The sequence below is a fragment of the Brachypodium distachyon genome, chromosome 2 (genome assembly GCF_000005505.3).
Source record: "Brachypodium distachyon strain Bd21 chromosome 2, Brachypodium_distachyon_v3.0, whole genome shotgun sequence".
Taxonomy (NCBI): domain Eukaryota; kingdom Viridiplantae; phylum Streptophyta; class Magnoliopsida; order Poales; family Poaceae; genus Brachypodium; species Brachypodium distachyon.
In genome coordinates, this window is record NC_016132.3 from 10,587,600 (window position 1) to 10,607,711 (window position 20,112).

The 20,112-nt window shown below is 41.6% G+C and overlaps 3 protein-coding genes across 7 annotated transcripts; 1 reads left to right on the forward strand and 2 right to left on the reverse strand.

Moving 5' to 3' along the window:
- Positions 1-1,331: 1,331 nt before the first annotated feature.
- LOC100837771 (protein GFS12) lies at positions 1,332-17,195 on the reverse strand. Of its 5 annotated transcripts, none has more exons than XM_014899186.2 (18): positions 16,946-17,195; positions 16,653-16,687; positions 15,808-15,876; positions 13,654-15,723; positions 13,199-13,526; positions 12,871-13,086; positions 12,727-12,799; positions 12,459-12,664; positions 11,873-11,935; positions 11,573-11,778; positions 11,368-11,479; positions 10,773-11,288; positions 9,815-10,101; positions 8,192-8,435; positions 8,014-8,087; positions 7,523-7,658; positions 7,180-7,353; positions 1,332-1,876 (listed from the first exon to the last, which is right to left on the reverse strand). In XM_014899186.2, exons 1-17 carry the CDS (start codon positions 17,090-17,092, stop codon positions 7,198-7,200), a joined length of 4,938 nt encoding a protein of 1,645 aa, XP_014754672.1. In that variant the 5' UTR covers positions 17,093-17,195; the 3' UTR covers positions 1,332-1,876; positions 7,180-7,197. The 5 variants fall into 5 exon arrangements, with proteins under 5 accessions (XP_014754672.1, XP_010230850.1, XP_024313947.1 ...); XM_010232548.3 differs by having other exon boundaries at positions 1,332-1,881; XM_024458179.1 differs by lacking the exon at positions 11,873-11,935 and having other exon boundaries at positions 1,332-1,881.
- On the forward strand, positions 1,585-4,045 carry LOC100837468 (peroxidase 5). The gene is made up of 3 exons (XM_003565675.4): positions 1,585-1,840; positions 2,867-3,298; positions 3,401-4,045. Exons 1-3 carry the CDS (start codon positions 1,616-1,618, stop codon positions 3,809-3,811), a joined length of 1,068 nt encoding a protein of 355 aa, XP_003565723.1. The 5' UTR covers positions 1,585-1,615; the 3' UTR covers positions 3,812-4,045.
- On the reverse strand, positions 5,384-7,189 carry LOC112270540 (collagen alpha-1(X) chain-like). Its single transcript, XM_024458183.1, has one exon. It carries the CDS (start codon positions 5,999-6,001, stop codon positions 5,690-5,692), a length of 312 nt encoding a protein of 103 aa, XP_024313951.1. The 5' UTR covers positions 6,002-7,189; the 3' UTR covers positions 5,384-5,689.
- Positions 17,196-20,112: the final 2,917 nt, after the last annotated feature.

Consider the following 20,112-nt stretch of genomic DNA (forward strand, 5'->3'; position numbering starts at 1 on the left):
CCCGCAAAGTCTGCATCTGAATACCCTGTTAATTATCTTTAGGGAATCAGATCTTTTATATGTTATCATGATGTCTTTTGTGCCTTGCACATAACGCAATGCTTTTTTAACCATTTTCCAGTGTTCTATGCCTGGATTTTCTTGATATCTACCGAGTACCCCAGTGATAAAAGCTAAGTCAGGGCGAGTGCACACTTGTGCATATTGTAGGCTTCCAACAGCCGAAGCATATGAAACTGTTTTCATTTGATCGATCTCATATTGACTTTTGGGACATTGAAATTTTCTGAAATTGTTGCCCTTGACTATAGGAGCATGTGTGGCATTGCTCGCATGCATGTTGTATTTCTTTAGAGGATCCGACCGGAGCGAGCCACCCGCCGGCAACGGCGAGCCGCGCCGGCGGCTTCTCCTCTCCCCCCACTTCCTCCTTCCCTTTTTCCGGCGCACCCGACGGTACTGTCGCCTCCTCGGCCGGCGCCCTCCCCGGCCTCTTGCCGGCATGCGCGTGCACGCGTCGCCGTCAAGCGGCCGGTGGCGGTGCCACTGTCCCGGCGGCGACCGATGACAGTGACCGGCGGCGGCCTCGAGTAAGTCTGTTTGTTTTCTCTTTTAGGATTAGGGTTTTCCTTTTCTTGCTTTCTTTTTCTTTCTCTTTTCTACCCAAGTGGATCTACAACCCTAGTACGCTCTGATACCATTGTTAAATTCTTTCGGATCAACTAGGCGTAAATCCGTTCGAGTATCCTATTTTCTATGAATCGATGTTCTTGAATATGGGGTCGGGACAGAGAGAGAGAGAGGAAGAGGAGAACGATAGGTACCTTCTCCTTGCGATGACGAGGCCGACAAGGTAGACATCGGGGCGACAGGACGAGAGCGACGGTGAGGGAGATCGACGGCGAACGGCCGAGCTGCTAGCGAGGCTTCTCGTTACTGCTGCGCCGACCTAGATCGGGAGTGTTTTTGGTGAGGTGTGCGGCACTGCCACCAACCTCGTGTTACGTGCCGCCGGCCCCCACCTCTTTATATAGCGCAGTGTAACAAGGGCCCGCCAACCATATTGGGTTGGGCGCCCCCGATCAGGGCGCTGTAGATCTAAGGGCCCGGTGGGCCGTTGGGCCCACTTGGGAGGAGATCATCATCCTAACAACAGGATCATTGTTCCCTCAAGTTTGACTACCCCTCGTCTCCGTTTCTGGAAAAACCTGGTCAAGAATCCAAGGGAACAGCATATGCATGATTTTTGTCCAATCGGTGCCACCTACCACCCTTTGAAAATATATAATCTGTCGGCATGACCTGCTGAGATACAACAAATACTACCAAGCTGAAGCTGCAAAGATCCTGTCATCAACATGTTCAAAACTATACATTTCCTGCCTTGGTTACGGGGAAGCTTTGATCACACATGGGCCTGACCGGTTCATGTCAGGGAGCAGTTCAAATGGTCATAAAGAAGAAAAAGCAAGCAAATGGCAACCACTTGTGGAGCATGAGCTTTTACACCTGTTTTGACAAACTTGCCCCCCATTTCTACTGCAAAACCACTCCAATATGCTATATAATCCCATGAGAGAACTAGACCAACAAGAGACACAGGCTAGCAACTGAAATGAGCTCCCTCGCCATGAACTCCCTGCTCGCCACCTTGGCAGTTGCCGTCCTTGCCCTCTTCCCGATTGCTGCTGTCGGAGCTGGCCTGAAGGTCGGGTTCTACAGCAAGACCTGCCCATCCGCGGAGACCCTGGTGCAGCAGGCAGTGGCTGCTTCCTTCAAGAATAACGGTGGTGTCGCTGCTGGCCTCATCCGATTGCATTTCCACGACTGCTTTGTGAAAGTATGTACACTGCATTTTTTTTCCTTTCTCTTATACCTGCACTGTTGACATAAAGGAAAGCCTGAGCTGTAAGTCCATCGTAGCAATCAACTTACACCTATAGGATTCCTTATTTGCACCCCTTAAGCAGAATGATAAACTGAGCGATAATTAAAGGAAGGTATTGTTTCTGCTGAAGATATGGCAAATACGGTATCTAAATTCTAAACATCTTTCTCGTAGCAGGAAATATAATACCATCCTTAATCAACATAAGTAAATACTCCCTCCGATCCATAATAAGTATCGGGGGTTTAGTACAACGTCCCCGGCACTTATTATGGATCGGAGGGAGTAGCAGACAGTGATCAATATAAGTATTCCTCTCAGTTAGCTGCAAGTGCAAGCTGAATACCATGTACTCCCTCCGTTCCATAATTCTTGTCTCAAATTTGCCCAAATATGGATGTATCAATTCCTAAAAAGCATCTATATAGATGTAATATTTCGACAAGAATTATGAAACGGAGGGAGTACTAATTTTGTATCAGTGACTAGTCTGTGCCGACACCAAAGCACCCAAGTCGCATCTCGAAGGTATTGAGTTACTGTTAGTCCTAGCCTCCTAGGAATATGGGTGTGGATAGATAGACCCTTACTAAAGTACAGTGTCACAAACATCTACTTTTAGCTAAATCCATCGAAGTCAGATAGATCTGAACAAGAAGCAGCATACAGTCAGTTAGCATAATTTTATTCCCCCTGATGATGATTACTCTGTATACACAACATAAAGATCACTCATAGCTCACTCTCAGTACACAGGTCAAATTTGGTTAACAGCATAAATTCTCCTGAAAGTTCCAATTTGTATAACGAACTTGCATTTAGCTCAAAATACCATGAAAGAACACGCATGTTAACAAAAAGCAAAAGAGGAACCAGCATATCATGTCTATGATTAATTCTAATGCAACGTAAAGTTCATGCTCACCAATATTTGTGAGGTGACCCAATCTTATCAAACACCATTATTATATGCCACAGGGTTGCGACGGCTCAGTCCTGATCGACTCAACTGCAAACAACACTGCTGAGAAGGACGCAATCCCCAACAACCCCAGTCTCCGCGGGTTTGAGGTTATTGATGCTGCAAAGAAGGCCATTGAGGCCAAATGCCCCAAGATAGTCTCATGCGCTGACATCCTTGCCTTTGCCGCCCGAGACAGCATAGCACTAGCAGGTAATGTTACTTACAAGGTGCCTGCTGGTCGCCGTGATGGCAGGATATCCAGTGACCAGAATGCCCTGAACAACCTCCCCTCGCCGCTCTCAACGGCATCTGAGCTGGTAGGCAACTTCACCTTGAAGAATCTCACAGCTGAGGACATGGTCGTCCTCTCCGGTGCCCACACGATAGGTGTCTCGCGCTGCTCGTCCTTCACGAACAGGCTATATGGCTTCAGCAACACCAGTCAGGTATAACGTGTTCAAATCTACAGCAGTTTTCAGACATTTTCTTTTGGAGCATATGGTATGCATCTAGCCTTTCTTCCCCTAAATGATTATCTCTGCTACCAGGTTGATCCTACAATGAGCTCTGCCTATGCTTTCCTGCTCAAGAACATATGCCCTGCCAACAGCAGCCAGTTCTTCCCAAACACAACGATGGATATGGATATCATCACCCCCGCGGTGCTTGACAATAAGTATTATGTGAGTCTGATAAACAACCTAGGCCTATTTACGTCAGACCAAGCATTACTCACAAACTCAACTCTGAAAGCATCAGTGGACGAGTTTGTGAAGAACGAAAATAGATGGAAGAGCAAGTTTGTCAAGTCCATGGTTAAGATGGGGAACATTGAGGTGCTAACAGGAACACAAGGAGAGATTAGGCTCAACTGCAGGGTCATAAACAAAGGGAGCACTGGTCTTGAGTTTAATTCTGGTATCAACTCTGGTGAATTCACTGAAATAGCAACAAGCTAGTGGGTGCTGTGGACTGTGGTCTCAAGTAATGCAGTAAATCGAACTTTTAGGTTGTTGCTTTGACAAGAATAAAAGAAAACAAGCATACAAAAACTGAAGGAAAACAAAAGATTGTCCTGTTTTCTGTTTTGCCTCGTGTATGACTAAGTGCTTTGTTGTATCAATACAGAAACAAATTTTCAGCAAAATGTTGCGCATCGAAATAATGCATTGTGAATTTAAGCAAGATGACAATGGGCTGTTGTGTTCAGTGTAGTAACATCATCCATATTGAAGCAATGAATGGGTTGTTGGACAGTTGGAGAGCTACTTCCAGACAACACGATATTGTAGTCCGTACTTGAATGATGTGATTAATGGTTTAAACATGGCTCAACTTCGATAGAATGTACCAACACCACTTAACTTTCTTAAATTAATGTGATTCTAGGCCCAGGAAAACAGATAGTATTTAATTTAAGCCAGCATTCTACTTTCGTTTCAAGCAGCATCCATATGAAAGGTTGGTGCTTCTAACAAGAACTAATTGAAAAACACTGGTCAAACAAACATCTCTAGATATTGTTTGCTCTTCAACTCTGTTTTCTAGAATGCTTGGCCTTTGGATCATTATTTTAAGTTTTAACCAACAGACATTGCCAATCGTGACTACCGTCTACCTTCTCCAAAGTGATTGATTCAAGCCAACCTCAATGCAAATAAGATTGCAGGTCCATGGAAATATCTTGTATCTTGGGATCATTGCTGTCAGTTAGGCATGTGGCATAAGTAGAGAATGAAAATTCCAGATAACGCTACCATGATCATAGCTCTTGGAGAATCTCATCACAAGCATGTGCACCTAATGCTGAATTTTATGCTATGACTGATCCTAGTTGTTTACGACCTCTTTTTCTTCTTTATCTTTGCAGCTCCATGACTATCTCCAGTTTTCCAGACACATGTTCATTCCAGAATCTTTGAGAACTAATGTTAATCTAACAATGACTTTCATCCACCTGTTTTCAGCTTTATTTTGGGCACAATTAACAGATATGCCCCTCTATTGGACCAATAGCAATTGAATTACATTTCAAGAAATATTTTGGAGTTATATCTTTAAAAGAAGTATTATTGAAAACTAATCTGTCGCAAAAGGCCCACTTATGTTGAGGCCCTGATGACATCACAGATCCACATTCAAAGAAAATCAGTATCATGGGCCAATAGCAATCAGGCCCCCAAAAGGCCCAGTTGAAATGTTTGAGCCTGTCTATACATGGGTACCTAACGGGTACAGGCGTCAACACCCATTTCTGCTCATGAACACAGTCCTAGGCCAGGTTCAGGCATGGGTTTGGTAGTGTCTTACCTGATTGCCATCCCTACCCAGCTGGGACCTAACACTGAGCATAACCACGAATACTCATGGTTACCAAGTGTTTCATAACTAACGTATAATGCCAGTAGTTCAATCATCTCTAAATACTCATCCTCCCATAATTAAGAACAACAAATACACATAAAATAAACAGGAACTAAGATATGGAAAGCTATTTTGACATGATAATAAACTGATATAGCGCTGAGAAGTGAAGAACGACAGGAATTCTTAAAGAATACGCACACAAACACACGACAGGACCCAGGTCTCTCCATATCGACGATAGAAATTTCTTTGCTTTAAAGAGGAATGGGACTTTGAACCCAAGGCAGCAAGGAAAATACACAAGATAGCCAAGAAAAAGTCTCTTAAACAGATAAGTACACACACATTACTAGTAAACAACAAACAGCACATAACACAATACTACAACTAGAGCAAACCAGAAGCTTACGCTACTACCACGGTAACATGCACCGGCGTGGCTCTAACAAGCACATCCTTAAACTGTGCAATCAGGGGTTGGCGGGACCATGAATGCCAACCACGCCACTGCCGCCAGGCACCAACGGCGAGCCACCGATGCCAGGGAAGGAGCTAGAACCTGGCATTCCACCGAAACCAACCTGCGGGGTGACGCCGTTTGGGCCCGGAAAGACCCAGTTGACTGACGGGCCAGGGTAGAAGCCACCGAACCCGAAGACATTTTGTGGCCTGTAGGGCTTGGGCTCAGCTGCTGGGATGTCCCTTGCACCTTGGCAAGCAAGGGTGGTGGTGAGGAGGATGACAAGAACAAGGGTCACACGGACACTGCTAACTCTCTCCATAGTTTGCAGCTGCTTTTGCTTGCCGACTTCGGAATTAGATTGGCTTTGCCAAGAACTATGCCAAGTCCCCTCCTTTATAAGCAGTAGTGTAGTGCATTGTAGATGCTAGTGGTCTCAGGGCTGCATACCAGCTGGTCTGTAGCTATGTCTGAAACTGAAAGGTGGGCCTCGTGATTATTTGCAGCACGATCCACAGACCAGTGAATGTAGCTATGCGGTTGGCTCCAAAGACTTTGACTACGGTCAAACCATAGATCTCCATGGAACCGTACATGCTATACCCTGGCTTCAAAGACTTTGACTAAAACCCTAGATCTCCGTGGGACCGTTACATGCCTTACCCTGTTAGTGCAATTCTATCTTAAATGAAGATCATAAAGCTAAGACTTGACCTACTTAAAATAACTTTATGCAGGGTTTGGACTGTAATCGGATACCGGGTGGATATTGGCTTGGGTGCACAAATCGAGGGCTGTAAATATGAAGAGATGAGGTCTCAGACTGTAGTACGAGAGCATTCATATCAGGGAAGTAACAGAAAGCAAGCTCCAGTTTACTTTTCATCTATAACTACCCAACAACCCACATTTAAGCTACCATGATCCATGTCAGGTAGGTCTGCAGCAAATATCAGAATTCAAGGCGTCCTCAGCTTTGTGCCAGAACAAGCCAATAGGAAATCGACAAGCAAAACTGCAACACTTGTCCAATAAAGGACAGGTTTCAGAATAGATTTCAATTCAAGAGGTAACTATGCCATTGGCTCCAAACTTGGGAGATAACTGCAGTTCTAAGCCTCGGCAGCGTAGCAGTAGCAAGAAAACAAATATCCGAAGAGTGATCTATACTCCTGCACTGCTGCACAACAATGTATGCCATATCTTGACAAATTTTCCTACCGTTGATCAGGTTTTGTCATCAAAAATTTGGATATGGGCCAAAAAATTGGTAACAATCAACACACATTAGCATTGCAATTTATTTTATTCAGTTCCTAGCTATAGTGTGCCCAAAACGGGCAAGAAAACATAAAACTTTTACTCAGCCATGAAATTTACAACAGTGCATTGCCTATATTATGTATTCTGTAACCCGTAGTGACTGGAAATGAGGTAAGCAAAAACTATATGCATGCCACCACTAACATATTTAAGTCCATACAAAGGAGAGATGATTACCACTGCAACTGGAAGCACCTAGTGGCATATTTTGAGAAAACCATCTTCTGTTCCAACTACAAACAATCTTGACAAAGGAAGCACAGAAATAGTCGAAAGAACTGACATGTTTTTGGATTTTACTCCCCTGTCAGTTGAATACAAGTTCTGTAATACAAGCTGCTGATGTCCAATCTGCATATAATATTTTTGAAAATGTACCAGCAGTTACTTCAACAGGAACCGGGTGGACTTACAATTCATATCATATGTAAAATTCCAAAAGAGGCTGAACTACTGTCCTAAATAGCAAAGTATTCAATATCACATGGTGGTGCACATGGTGAAGAGGAGAAAGTAATACCTCACTTGTTGGTCTAAAAAGGGAAGTAAGTGAAATTTTGTTTCGCGAAACCGATACCAAGTCTTGGCCCCAAACAGAAAAGTCAAAGATGCCATCTGAGTGACTTCTGAAAATGTTGGACTGGGTTTCTAGTTTCCTGTCAAATTTCCGCACAAAACAATAACTTTAAGAAATTATGAAAGTTCATACTGGAAATATCTCCTATGGAATAACATGTATTGTGGTCAAAAGGTGAGGAGCACACTGCTTCATCTGTGAAATTGTGAATTCAGTGCAATGATATGATCTTATTCAGCCTCGCTATGGTCCAACCAAGATAGTCATTATACACCAAAAACAATTCTGGAATACATTATAGTATAAGAAAATATTGTACATCTCTTATCTCATTCAATATATTATATTGCACTTATATGATAAGGGAATAAAGAACATGTCATACATAAATAGGTAATAAAATCAACAAATCCTTGCATTTAACAGAACAATACCTTCTTAGGTCCCAAATTCGAAGAGTCTTGTCAAGGGAGCTTGATACAATCAAGTGATCCTCTGGTGATGCTAACTGTACGAGCAAATAGAACATGGATCAATTGGATAGCAGAATACCACTTGTCTCGTGGTTTTGCCCTTAGATTTGATAGCAGACTAGTATGGGCATTGACATACCTTCGTAATGTGGCCATCGTGTGCTCGCCAAACAGCAATGATCTTTCCACTACGCTCATCGAGTAATCGACAATACCCTGAGCTTAGACCTGCTGCTATCCAGGATGATGAATCCACTAGCCTTCCAGTCCTCGGCTTGTCCGAGCCACATGAGCAAATAGCTGATACAAGTGATGAGAAAGAGATTTCAGCCGAATCACTCTTCCATAAATGCAGCTTCCGGTCCTGAGAAATGTCAATAAATCTGCATGATTGAACTCAATCAGTGTACAATTCAACTATTGGTAGACAAATTATTGGTTGTGGGGTAGAAATATAGTCAAATAACAGCAAGTTGCAGCAACAAAAAAAAAGTATGTTCTCAGCTTTGTATTAGTAATTCTACAACACTAAAAATAATGCTTAGGCCCCATTTGGAAGCTCTAAATCTACACCTCTGTAAAAGAGCTTACACCTGTATTTCACTGTCCCGCCATAGAACACTGCAATACACCTGAATTTTTTCAGGCCGTAAACTCATGTTTGGATACTCCATCCTACTACAGTTTCCTCACTATTTATTTTTTTGAAAAATCAGTATTTGAATTTCAATACTGCTATCACGCTCTGAACCAATTGATCAAGAACTAATCATCATCTGACTGCCACAACCCAGTTTTCAGATCCCAACAACGAAAACTTGAATACAGTATTGGTTTTGGTGTAGGAACTGGATAGATGGAGATAAATTGCAGGAAATAAAGAAAATAATTGGAAGAGCAGCTATCTGTGACCTGGGGCAGGTGACCGCTATGGCTCTCCAGGCACTCTCGCCAACCTAACCGGCCTTGTGGGCATATGCTCGGGCAGCACCTCCCCACAGCGCCGATCAGATCGTTCAAATTTGAGTCGCCACCGACGCCTGATCTACTCGCCTCTAGCCCGCTACTGCTATGCTGCGGGAAGCCACAACTATTCTCTGGTCCAACCGAGGATGCACCAAGCTGATGTTCATGTTCCATCATCTCGGAATGCAAGCGACTCGTGGGGAGTCCTGTCCATGAGGAGCTGGAGGAGGAGATGCGAGCGGGACAGGGGGCTCAGAGAGGAGGAGGGGCTCAGCAACAAGGAGAATTTGCGGCTGTCCATGAGGAAACAAGGGGCGGTGGCTTCTCTCTCTCCGAAGGGCAGCTCGCCGTCCCTTGGCTGGCCTTGCTCACGAGCAATTCAAGAGGAGGCCGACCTTTCCCGGAACAAATATGGAACTGCCCACCAGATTTCATTTTTATTTACGGTTGTAATTGACAATACATTGGATCTTGACAAGCCCAATACGGCAATACCACCCATCCAAATGGGCTTTCACCGCTCCGACCCCATTTTTTTCCAGCCCTGTATTTCACACTGGTTTTGGGTCTAAAACTAGTCTACCAAGCAAGGCCTTAAGTAAATTTCCCAGAAGTTCTAAAAAAAGAGTAAATTTCTCGGTATTCTGTTATAGATGTGCCGATACAATAGTAAAAAAATCGCTACCATGTGTAACCTAGTGGTCCTAACAACGTATGCATTTACCCCAGTAGAATATGTTTAAAAACATGATCAGATGACCAAATCAAAATCAAATAGATGACAAAAGTGTGATACCTGATCGATCCATTTCCCATACCAGCGACAAGTTTATCTTCAGATGACATGTAATGCATAGTCGTATACAAACTGCCACGAAATGCATTTGACAATATTCCACCTGAGAGTGCATCCTGATTAAGCATGTTTGCCTGTTCCACAGATGCAGTTTGCAGCGGAAAGCTTGTTGATGACTCGGTATGAGCTGCTATGAGCTTTCCTGTCTGCCCATTCCAAACATGAATCGTGCCATCACAAGAAGCTACTTTTCCGGTGGTTGACAAGATGCAGATGGAGTTGACAACCTGCGTGCATAAAAAATAAATAGAAAATGAACCGTTTCAACATAAAAGCATACTGCATCTAGGGGATGGAATAAAAATAGAAAGATTGCATATTTTGCGTCAATGAGTTGAAGCATATAATAATGATGTAACATCCAAAATATTCTCACTTGGACAGACAATGCTTTGGTATCATTCCAAAAACTTTTAGAAGATTACCTCATCTAGAAAAAAGTTTTCATGGCATAGGAATTAAAAGAAAAGAGTTGCTATGAATACTTAAAAAAGAAGGCAAGAAATTCAAATGCTTCTTTTAAATTTGACTACCTCGCTCTATTCCTCCACTTGCAAAATCTGAACACTATTTAAATATTATTTACCCCAAAAAGGTTGAGTAGAACCCCAGGCCCCCACTCAAAAATCAGTCATATTGGAGTAGCGTATATACTACCACTAGTGCCCATTCAGATCGGCTGTCCACTGAGCCTCTAAGTAGTCAGTGGTGTATTAACACGTAATGATCTAAGGATTCAACAGAACAGACATTACCAGTAAACAGCCAGAACACCACAATTCAGACAATAAGCTCAATATCAGTACAAGATGTGCACAGGCTACATTTGGTCAGAAATAAGACCCATCCAACAATAGTATCAAGAAGAACAAAAGATGAAGGGAACAAAACAACTGACCTCTTCATGCCCATAATATCCAGACGTGCAGTTCATGTTTGGCAACTGCCACCGCTGTATACTTCCTGTAAAACCAGGTCCAACACCCCCAGTAAAAACTGTGCACTCATCATCATGGACTGCTAATGACCGCAGAGCCCCAGGGTGTGCACGGGCTGAGTAAAGGACTGAAGCTTTGATCTTCCATTGAAATTCATCCTTCAGACCACTACTACGTCCAAGAAAATCTGGTGTCCCCCAACTACTGTCAGGACTAGGGAACCAAAACCACGGTTGATTTCCAGAAGTTGAGGAACACAAATTGTCACTAGATGTTCCATGCTCAAGCCTAGATCCTTGCCTGGAAACTGCCACATTCCAACCAGTTTTAGTGATTTCAGATTGAGATACAGACAACCCTGCCCCATTAAAAAGAAGTTCTGTTGGAAAAACTTCAGATGGGATGCAGTTGCCAGACTGAGACCTTGGATCTTTCATGTTTTCAGCAGTTTTAGACCATTCACTGAAAGGCTCCAACTGAAAGAAAGCACGGATTGTCAAATAAAAAGGAAAACACAAATCTCAACATCCATAGGAGCCTAAACAGATTATGTACCTTCCAATTATACAACCTTTGAAGAGATTGCTCCAGTAGAAACCATGTAGAGCAGCATTCCCGGAGCTTTTCTATTCCAACATATGATGCCAAGAAAGGATATAGCAAAAACCTACAATGGTTAACTTCGTCAAGTAAATGTAATGAAGCATGCAACTTAAATCAAAGGTTGAAAACACAGTAAAATATACATGCTTCTACTTACATGAGATCAATTCTAGATTCCATTTTAATTGGCTCACTTTTGTTTCCTTTCGAGATTTTTAACCCTTCCGAAGGAAGGCTGACAGCAGAAGACTCGTGATAAAAGGCCAATTCAGCAAAAAGCTCTTTTAGATGTGGCAAAACATATATGGCAGTATTATCTGGTCCAATTCGTAGACAGAGGTCAACAAGTGCAGTAGCTGCCACCTAAATTAGTAGAAAGATAAATTGAAGGTGTGTTATTGGACGAGAGAACTAGTAAGAGAAAAATAATGTCACTATGACAGCGAAGAGTTTTTGCCTGAATCACACGAAGATCCAAATGAATCAGCATAAGAACCTTTATATGAAGACATACTTGGTCCTGTAAATGTGGCCAAGGTAGTAGTGATTACACAGTTAAAGGTGACAGCTGACAAGGATACGGTCCATTTGACATATATGACAAATTTGGAAGTAAGGATTTCCTGGTCAGGTTAACAGAATTCAATAAGATGATACATGATTTAAGCATCTAAAGTTAAAAGTAACAACCTGATGCATTTGCATATCCAAATTCAAATATATCGATAGTGAGAAATCTTGCGCAAATACAATCAAATTTTGTAATGTGTTTGCATATTCAGTTGTAAACTTGTATGTCAAACCCGAAAAAATTAGCAAAGCTATCAAATGGACGCAGTCCTAGTTAAGATATGATGATCTGTATCTGGTAATCATTAAACTAGTCTTAAAGTAGAGTGAGATGTCAATTTGATCAGTGCTCACTTTTGAAAGTATAGATTCCAGTTTAGAATAGTTCCAACAGAACTCAAAATCTATCCATTTTCACCATTGATTATTTTATATTCAGCATTCACCAAACTTTGTGTTTTCCACCAAAATACCTGAAGAAGCTCCTTGAGAACTGCCTTAACTGGAAGAACTGATACAAGGCCTTCCAAAGCAGATAAGCCATCGATCAGAGCAAAAGAGTTCCAACTATGCTGTGGCTCTGGCTTGATCACCTTGGAGGAATCAATACACGAAAGTATAACATTCCTAAGCAGCGGGAGAATTTGCTTGACAGTAAAACTTTCTCCAAGAAGTCCACCTATGATGAATAAGGTAAAGCACTGGCAAAAGAACAAACATTTTCACAACAAGGAGACATACCTATCCTGACCAGAGTTTCAATTCCATCTGCACATAAACCTTTGCCGAAATAGTGGATTAGTGGCAAAATTGTCTGCATAAAGTGGAGACATTAATCAGTACGGATGGTACCAGAGCAGTACACCCAAAAAAAGAAAGACTTGCCTGATGAATAGTTATTGGTATTCCTAGTTCCTCACTTGAACCAATTAAAACAATGGACGCAGCAGAGGCAATGATCTTGTTAGGCGAATTGCATAAGTTTGCTATGACCAAAGGATGCACATTCTCAATATAAGTTTGTTTTCCCAATTTTTTCCATAACTCCCGAACAAAAGAATCTTGAAGGAGAGAAACCTTCAGATGTGAGTACTCCGGTGCCTGTAGCAACAACCAGCAGTAATGACTCATCAGAACGAAGATCCATATTCCAAAGACCAAATGAAAGAAAACTACGAGTGAATAATTTTCCCACTGATGTGTCTTAACCGGCCTGTAAGATCTTCTGAATGATGTGCAGAATAAGTTGCTTCGTTGCTTGGACACTCAAGCACTTTAAAAACTCTTTAAGCAAACACAAGCCAGACTCTGTGTCAACATCTGACAAAGATGATGAAACAAAAGGCAGGCAGTAAGGTGCGCACATTTCAGCAGAAAATTCTCCCATAGCTTTAAGTGTCCCTTCACTTGCAAGCTTAGCAACATACTTCAGGCGATCTCCAGATGTACACAGAAGTTGAAGTGGAGCAAGAAACATGTATGCAGCTTGAACTGATGGAGGGAAATATGGTGAATCCAAAAGGTGCTTTGATGATGGCCTCCTGCAAAAGATCACAAAATTGAGAAAAGTTCAACGGCATCTTCTTGTAAATTTAAGGAAAAAACATCACCAACGTGGTGGGATATTAAATTATAAATATAAACAGCAGATATAATTATTACAGTTACCTTTTCCATTCTCTTTGGATGCATGACTCAACAAGCACACCAACATGAACAGGCAATTCATTAAGTGCACCTGGGAGCATGCCAGTTTCTCTATATGCAGCTAGCAAAGAAGCATCAAAGAGTGGTCTGCGAAGATAGATTTCTGCTAACATGCACCCAATAGAAAATATATCATTTGCATGATGCTCAATAACTGAACATGACTTTTGCTTCCAGGGCAACAGCTCTTGATAACCCATAGGAGAACTATTGTCACACTCAAAGCATTCAAGATAGGAACCAAAATCAAAATCAGGCACCACTGATAATACAGTATCAGATTGCAACATCTCCTGGTCTGAAATGTGGCTCTTGGGATATTTGACTGACGAGCAATAACAAGAAGAAGTGTCAGTGTAATTGTATTTTGGGTCCAAATGATGTTCAAGCTCCATAAATATTGTTGCTTGTTCAAACTCTTCCAAATAGTCCACTTGTGAAAGCATATCTGGAGGAATAAAGCCATTTGATGCTACATCAGTAGTTGAGTTACTTCCTTTTGCTTGGCATCTTGCACAAGATTCCACTTTATTGTGGTAGGATGGGTGAGGTGTGCTAATGTGTCTCTTAGGATGTGGCGTCGTAAAAAGTTGACGACGCCCAATTGATTTTGGCCTTGATGGATCACTAGGAGGCAACATGACATTCTTGGCTTCAACAGATGCCTCCCCATCAAGTTTATAGCCAAAGGTTATGTCAATCCAATGATGCAGTTGTTGTGAGACTCGATCACTCTCTAAAGCATCCCTGTGAAGACAAATGAATTCCTCTGAAGATGTCACCCAGGAAGGCAAAGCCAAATCACTCATTTCAGAATGAAGAGAGACAAAAATCCGAGGATCGCTATAAAAGTCTGGGATGCATTCATCTGGAGTCCATTGATAAAGCCTTTGCATACTAGATGGGTATTCATTGGGCTCATAGACAGAGCGGACAGCTGACCTCAAGATGGTCTTTGAGAGCCTTCTTGCTTTGTAACTGCAAACTGCTAGCTCTGACAGACACTCATCAGAAACATGATGTGGAACCTCGGATGATGAGTAAGTAAAATCCAATTGTTCATCACCTTTTGCCAACCGCCATTTACTTTTGGTGAGGTCTCTCCAACCAATATCAGAATTCTCGTCAGGCCTCACTGTGAAATCTATTACCCAAGGCATCACTGGGTGAAAAGCTGGATCACCCCATCTTCTGCCAGCTAACTTATTCAAGACAAGAAGGTACTCATAATTGCTCAACTCGCCTGCCCACCATCGTTTAAAGTGAGACGACCAATCTAAGGATGACAGCAGATCAAAACTAGTATGAATAGGTCTTGAAGAACAATCCTCCGCAACACAGCATGAACTAGGTGTTGAACCTTTAGGCCTTTCAAAACCCCAGTTCTGTCTAACATGATAGATATCACTTATGCTCAGGTAAGGCCATAGAGAATCTGACATCAAGATGGTTGATGGTTTTAGATTGCCATGATGAACTCCAGAATCATGAAGATATGCCAAGGCAGATATTATCTGGTACATGAGAAATCTAATGTGCCAATCTGAGCACAATGCCTTTGGACTGTAGTGCATGATGTTTTCCAAAGTGTATGGAGCCTTTGGATGCAACATGTAGCAACAATCAGATGATTCTACAACACCTAACACAGGTAAAATGTTGGGGTGCCTCACACATCCAGAGGGATGTAAATCATCGAATGCTGAAAATCCAACAAAATTGAGAAAATCTAAACCAGCTGATCCACTGATTTTGTTTTCACACAGCAGATTTAGTGAACTAATCACATTCTCTTCAACTTTCAAATTCATATAACTTGCGATAAGCTCTCTAATTTCTGAAATGGAGATTCTGCCGGAATAGTAAACAGGAATTAACTTGGTAACTGTGTTTACGATTAGTAGCTGATTATTGGAGCTATAAGAATTTTGAAAATCTTCGGTATATTCGATACCAGAAGAGGAATCTGTTTGCACTTCACATCGGTTATCATCAGTATATATGATCGGTTGCTCCAAGGGAGTTTTCTCACTGCGGCGAAGGATAATATGGAGAATATTATATCTTGGATATGAAAGCCTTTTGGAGAAGATAATACTTGATAATAAATTTTACCATTTTTTAGTATCCACGAACGTCTTACCACCATTTAATGCCACTAATACAAAATCATAGGTCTTCTGGCTGCAAGATATACAGCGTCACATTTTAGTAAAATAAAAAAGAGTAAAGTACAAGCAAAAGGGAACTAAATTTAGTTACGAAAAAAGAGGAAAACAAATGTCAGTGAGCGTTGAATGCACTACCTCTAATAAACACGAACTGCACAGAGGTACCAGTGGTTAATTTTCTTTAGATACTGTTTTGTTTTACAAGTGTTTACTAGCAGTACATGTATGATTAAAATACAGCATTGCATATATGATTAAATTGGCAGGTTTCACAGCTGCTTTCCGTTGAATGTGATTTCTTATGAGTCTTTTTTGAAGAATTATAGTGCTTGTCAACAGTCAACACTGTCAAAACTTGGTTATGTAGTGTATTGTTATAGTCCAAGTACTCCCTCCGTTCCATAAAGGTTGGCACGGCTTTGAACTAGAGCTAGTTCAAACTAAACATCTGCTCCTATGATAAATCCAAACTGAACATCTGCTCCTATGAAAAATCCAAACTAAAAGAAAAATGTTCACAGAAGCTTTGATCTAGATCAAAATTAAACCACTACAGTTCATTTGACTAGTTATTCCATGTATTGGAGTGATTACAAGTTTGCAGAAAAAATAACATTACTTGAAAATATATGGAAAATGTTCAATATCCTCCCTGACCAATTAAGTACGGAGTATAAAGTTCTGTTATAACAAGTTAATCGATCTACATTTTTATCTTATAATACAACTGTATCCAATTCAAATGAAAAAAATACGAGTAAGGAGAAAAAAAAAAGAAACTAGTCTTACCTCCAATTACGTTCCTCGGCTCCATCAGAAGCTATCTGCAGTGAATTAAAAACATAAATTATGCCAAAGTACAATAACTAGCTCTTCCACAAGCTTACATGGACCAAACTTTAGCAGGTTTCTCACAAATAAACTAAAATGCGCAGAAAAGGTTAAATGAAGCGCGCAGAGACAATTGAAGCTAGCTAAAATCTGCGTCGGAAGGAGCAAGCAGCTTGAACTGGACGCGAACTTCAGTGACCATATCAATGAGAAGTCCGAGAGATTAGGACACGCAAGAGTGGGGGGCGGACCTGGACGACGGCGGAGGAGGCGAAGGGGAGCGGAGAGTCGGAGATGACGTGGACGAAGGAGAGTCCGGAGCCCGCAAGGTCGGATCGGACGCGCCGCTCCAGGCACTCCGGGCACATCGCTGCCGTCACAGGAGGCGAACGGGCCATCGCCGCCGGCCAGGCCGTCCTGGATCGAAGGAGCAACAGCCAACAGGTAGCGTCGCGTCGCTTCCCTGGTTAGGTCGGACCGCAGTAACCGAGTAGCCTGCGTCGGCGGGACCCAAGCTTCTGCTGCATCAACAAGCGAAGAGGCAAGAGGAAGTCGTTCTCGTTCCTTTGTGCAATGTGAGTCAAACGGTCAACTCCTTTGGATCGACGACCATGGGGGTTTTCGGTTCTCCCATTTTTCCATCGTCAGTTTGTCGATTGATTGTTCAATTTAGTTCTCATATTCTCCAAACACTCATTTTGATCACCTAATTTTTAAATATAGTCCGATTTGAATCAAACTTTCGGATCACGTGCAAAATCAAATCGTGCCAGTGCTCGTCAGACGTGATTGCATTGCATAGAACCGTGATTGCGCCGAGATTTATACTCTAGACATGACTTAATGTATAGATGCATTCAAATTTTGACAAACTTGAGACATCTTTTGTTGGACGGAGGAAGTAGGAAATTTAGACGGAAAAAGATTTATGTAGTGTCATGTTCGTCCGCGATTTGCTGGAACGAGGTTTGCGGCCCGTATCACGGCAACCGCCCTAGCTTAGCATCAAGGCTCTCCAGCCGCGACAGTGGCGCGATCACGTGTGTTCCACGCACGATTTTATTTCCTTGATTTGAATATTTGGACATACATGTGTCATCTTGAGATATGGGCCACCAAATAGGATACACTTTCGAGAGAAAAAACAAGTAGGATATACCGGTACATGTTACTCTTATCAATGTATCTTGTATCTTTTATATCTAAAGAGAAAGACCCACACTAACTATTTCTTTCAACTTGCAAACACGTCGTTTCATTAGGCACACCGTGATGCCATGCAAAGTATGTAACCCGATCAAATAATGCATATCTTTATGAAATGCACATATATACTTATGTACATTTTTCATTACTTTATAAATTCAAACCATGACACCTCATCAATTAAATCATGTCTTCTTTTTTGGAAAAGTTTTTCTCTTTGTATGCGTCATTTTGTGATGCAAACCATGCCACATCATTAAGTCATGCATGTGTTTCTTTCGTGGCATGTATGTATTCGTTTATATTTTTGCGTCAATTTATCAATTAAAACCATGCGACAACCATGCGACCTTGTCAATTCAACCGTGTCTTTTTTCCTGGGTAACATTGTTTCGCAACAAGACTCAAGGTATCACCTATTTACGTAAAAATAGACCCGGTACTTTAGATTAGGGATGTAAGTGGGATCCCACTGAAATCCCACTTATAGTTCATTTGGGATTTGGGATCTACGTAATAACTAAAGTGTAATCCACGTCGGGGAGTACAACATTTTCGATCCTAATGAAGTTACCATTCAGAAGAAAAAAAATCTTCGACTCTAATTAAGTCGCCTCGATATGTATACAATTTCCTTGAAAAAATGTTTGTTATTTGCACTCTGTGAACAAAAATAACAAAATAGTTTGCACAAAACAAATTGCGTAAATGTTTTCTGGGAATCAAATTACATAAACGGGTGTTGGAGTAATTTGTTTTGTACCTCAAATATTTTTTATTTTTACACGTTTGCAGTTAATTCTATAATTTTACAAGGATACATCTCATTCTAAGTGCTTCTGGGCATTTGTTCTGCTCACGTAGATATTTACCACGACCATACAAACACGAGACAAGGTTATATACCAGCTTGTTCAGGCGCCGTAGTTGTCGTACAAGGATCCCGACGTAATTTTTATGTGGAGTGGACTATGTGCCAGCCGTATGGCAGTTATCATAACCAAAGTGCGCTTCCCGCCATCTTCCATCTGATCCGTTCCGTGAGCCCGAGCCGCACCTCCTGTTTTTCCCCCACCCGCTTGGAGCGAACGCGTGCATGCAAATTGAACAGAGGGGTGATGGAGCATCAGCACATGTGCATTTAAAATGTTCTAGAAAATTTAAAAAGTTGTGTAGCTCAAATCGTGTACCCGATCAATAATCCGTTTTCACAGTTGATTTCGTCTAAGTGAGGGCTCCAAAACGAGATCCTGGTTGGATATGTTTCGGCGAATTTTTGGTTAAGCTCAAAGTTACCAACCATAGTCATGTGAGTTACCAGACCTATTGATGATTAGTTACCAGCTTTCAATCTATATTATAGTGTTTTAATGTTGTTTTTGGTGCTCCAAAGTTACCAACCAGCGATGGATGAGTTATCAGCCTTTTCATGATTGGTTCAATGCTAGATATATCTGGACGTGTTTTAGCTACTTTTCCAATCTTAAAAGTTACCAACCAATACTATGTGAATTATCGGGCCATTCACAATTGTTTAGACGCTGCTTCTAGCTAGACATGTTTTGGTTACTTTTTCCGAGCACCAATGCTATGTAAGTTACAAGACTATTCACAACAGAGTTATCGGTTCGGGAACTAATCTCACTTTGGAAGTTTCCGAGATATTTTTCAAATTTAAAAGTCACCAGTCAGTAACAGTACGAGTTATTATACTATCCACAAGTAGTTATCAACTCAAAACTAGACCTTATTAGATCTCAATTGGTTATGTTTTGACGATGTTTGCTTAAGCTTGTAAGTTATCAGACCACTGATACATGAGTTACCGTACTGTTCAAGAAATAGTTACCAACTACAAACCTACCACTCACTTGGATATATATTGGGAACTCCTTTTACGAGCTAAAAAGTTTACCGAGCGGTAAGATGTGAGTTACCGGGTTAGAGTATTCACAAGTAGCTAGCATCAACTGCAACACTAGATAATTTTTGTGTGTTTGGGCGAATGCTATGTCGGGGTACTACATCGTCTTAACTAGATTTTATCTATATCCATATTGTGACGGTGAGTGACTTTTACACAACCGGGTAACTAGGTCGGTGCCATGATGATAAATTTTATATGAAGATTTAGGTAACTACATTGGTGTCATGATGATAACTTTAACATGAACACCTGGATAACTCCAGCACCGCCATGATGATAACTCTA

Bases quoted from the DNA above. Each gene is read 5' to 3' on its own strand.
- LOC100837468 (XM_003565675.4), top strand. From the start codon at position 1,616: ATGAGCTCCCTCGCCATGAACTCCCTGCTCGCCACCTTGGCAGTTGCC. The intron at 1,841-2,866 runs GTATGTACACTG...TATATGCCACAG, and splicing joins TCCACGACTGCTTTGTGAAA to GGTTGCGACGGCTCAGTCCT. The intron at 3,299-3,400 runs GTATAACGTGTT...CTCTGCTACCAG, and splicing joins GCTTCAGCAACACCAGTCAG to GTTGATCCTACAATGAGCTC.
- LOC112270540 (XM_024458183.1), bottom strand. From the start codon at position 6,001: ATGGAGAGAGTTAGCAGTGTCCGTGTGACCCTTGTTCTTGTCATCCTC.
- LOC100837771 (XM_014899186.2), bottom strand. From the start codon at position 17,092: ATGGCCCGTTCGCCTCCTGTGACGGCAGCGATGTGCCCGGAGTGCCTG. The intron at 12,665-12,726 runs GTATGTCTCCTT...TATTCATCATAG, and splicing joins TGAAACTCTGGTCAGGATAG to GTGGACTTCTTGGAGAAAGT. The intron at 11,480-11,572 runs GTAAGTAGAAGC...TAACCATTGTAG, and splicing joins GAATCTAGAATTGATCTCAT to GTTTTTGCTATATCCTTTCT.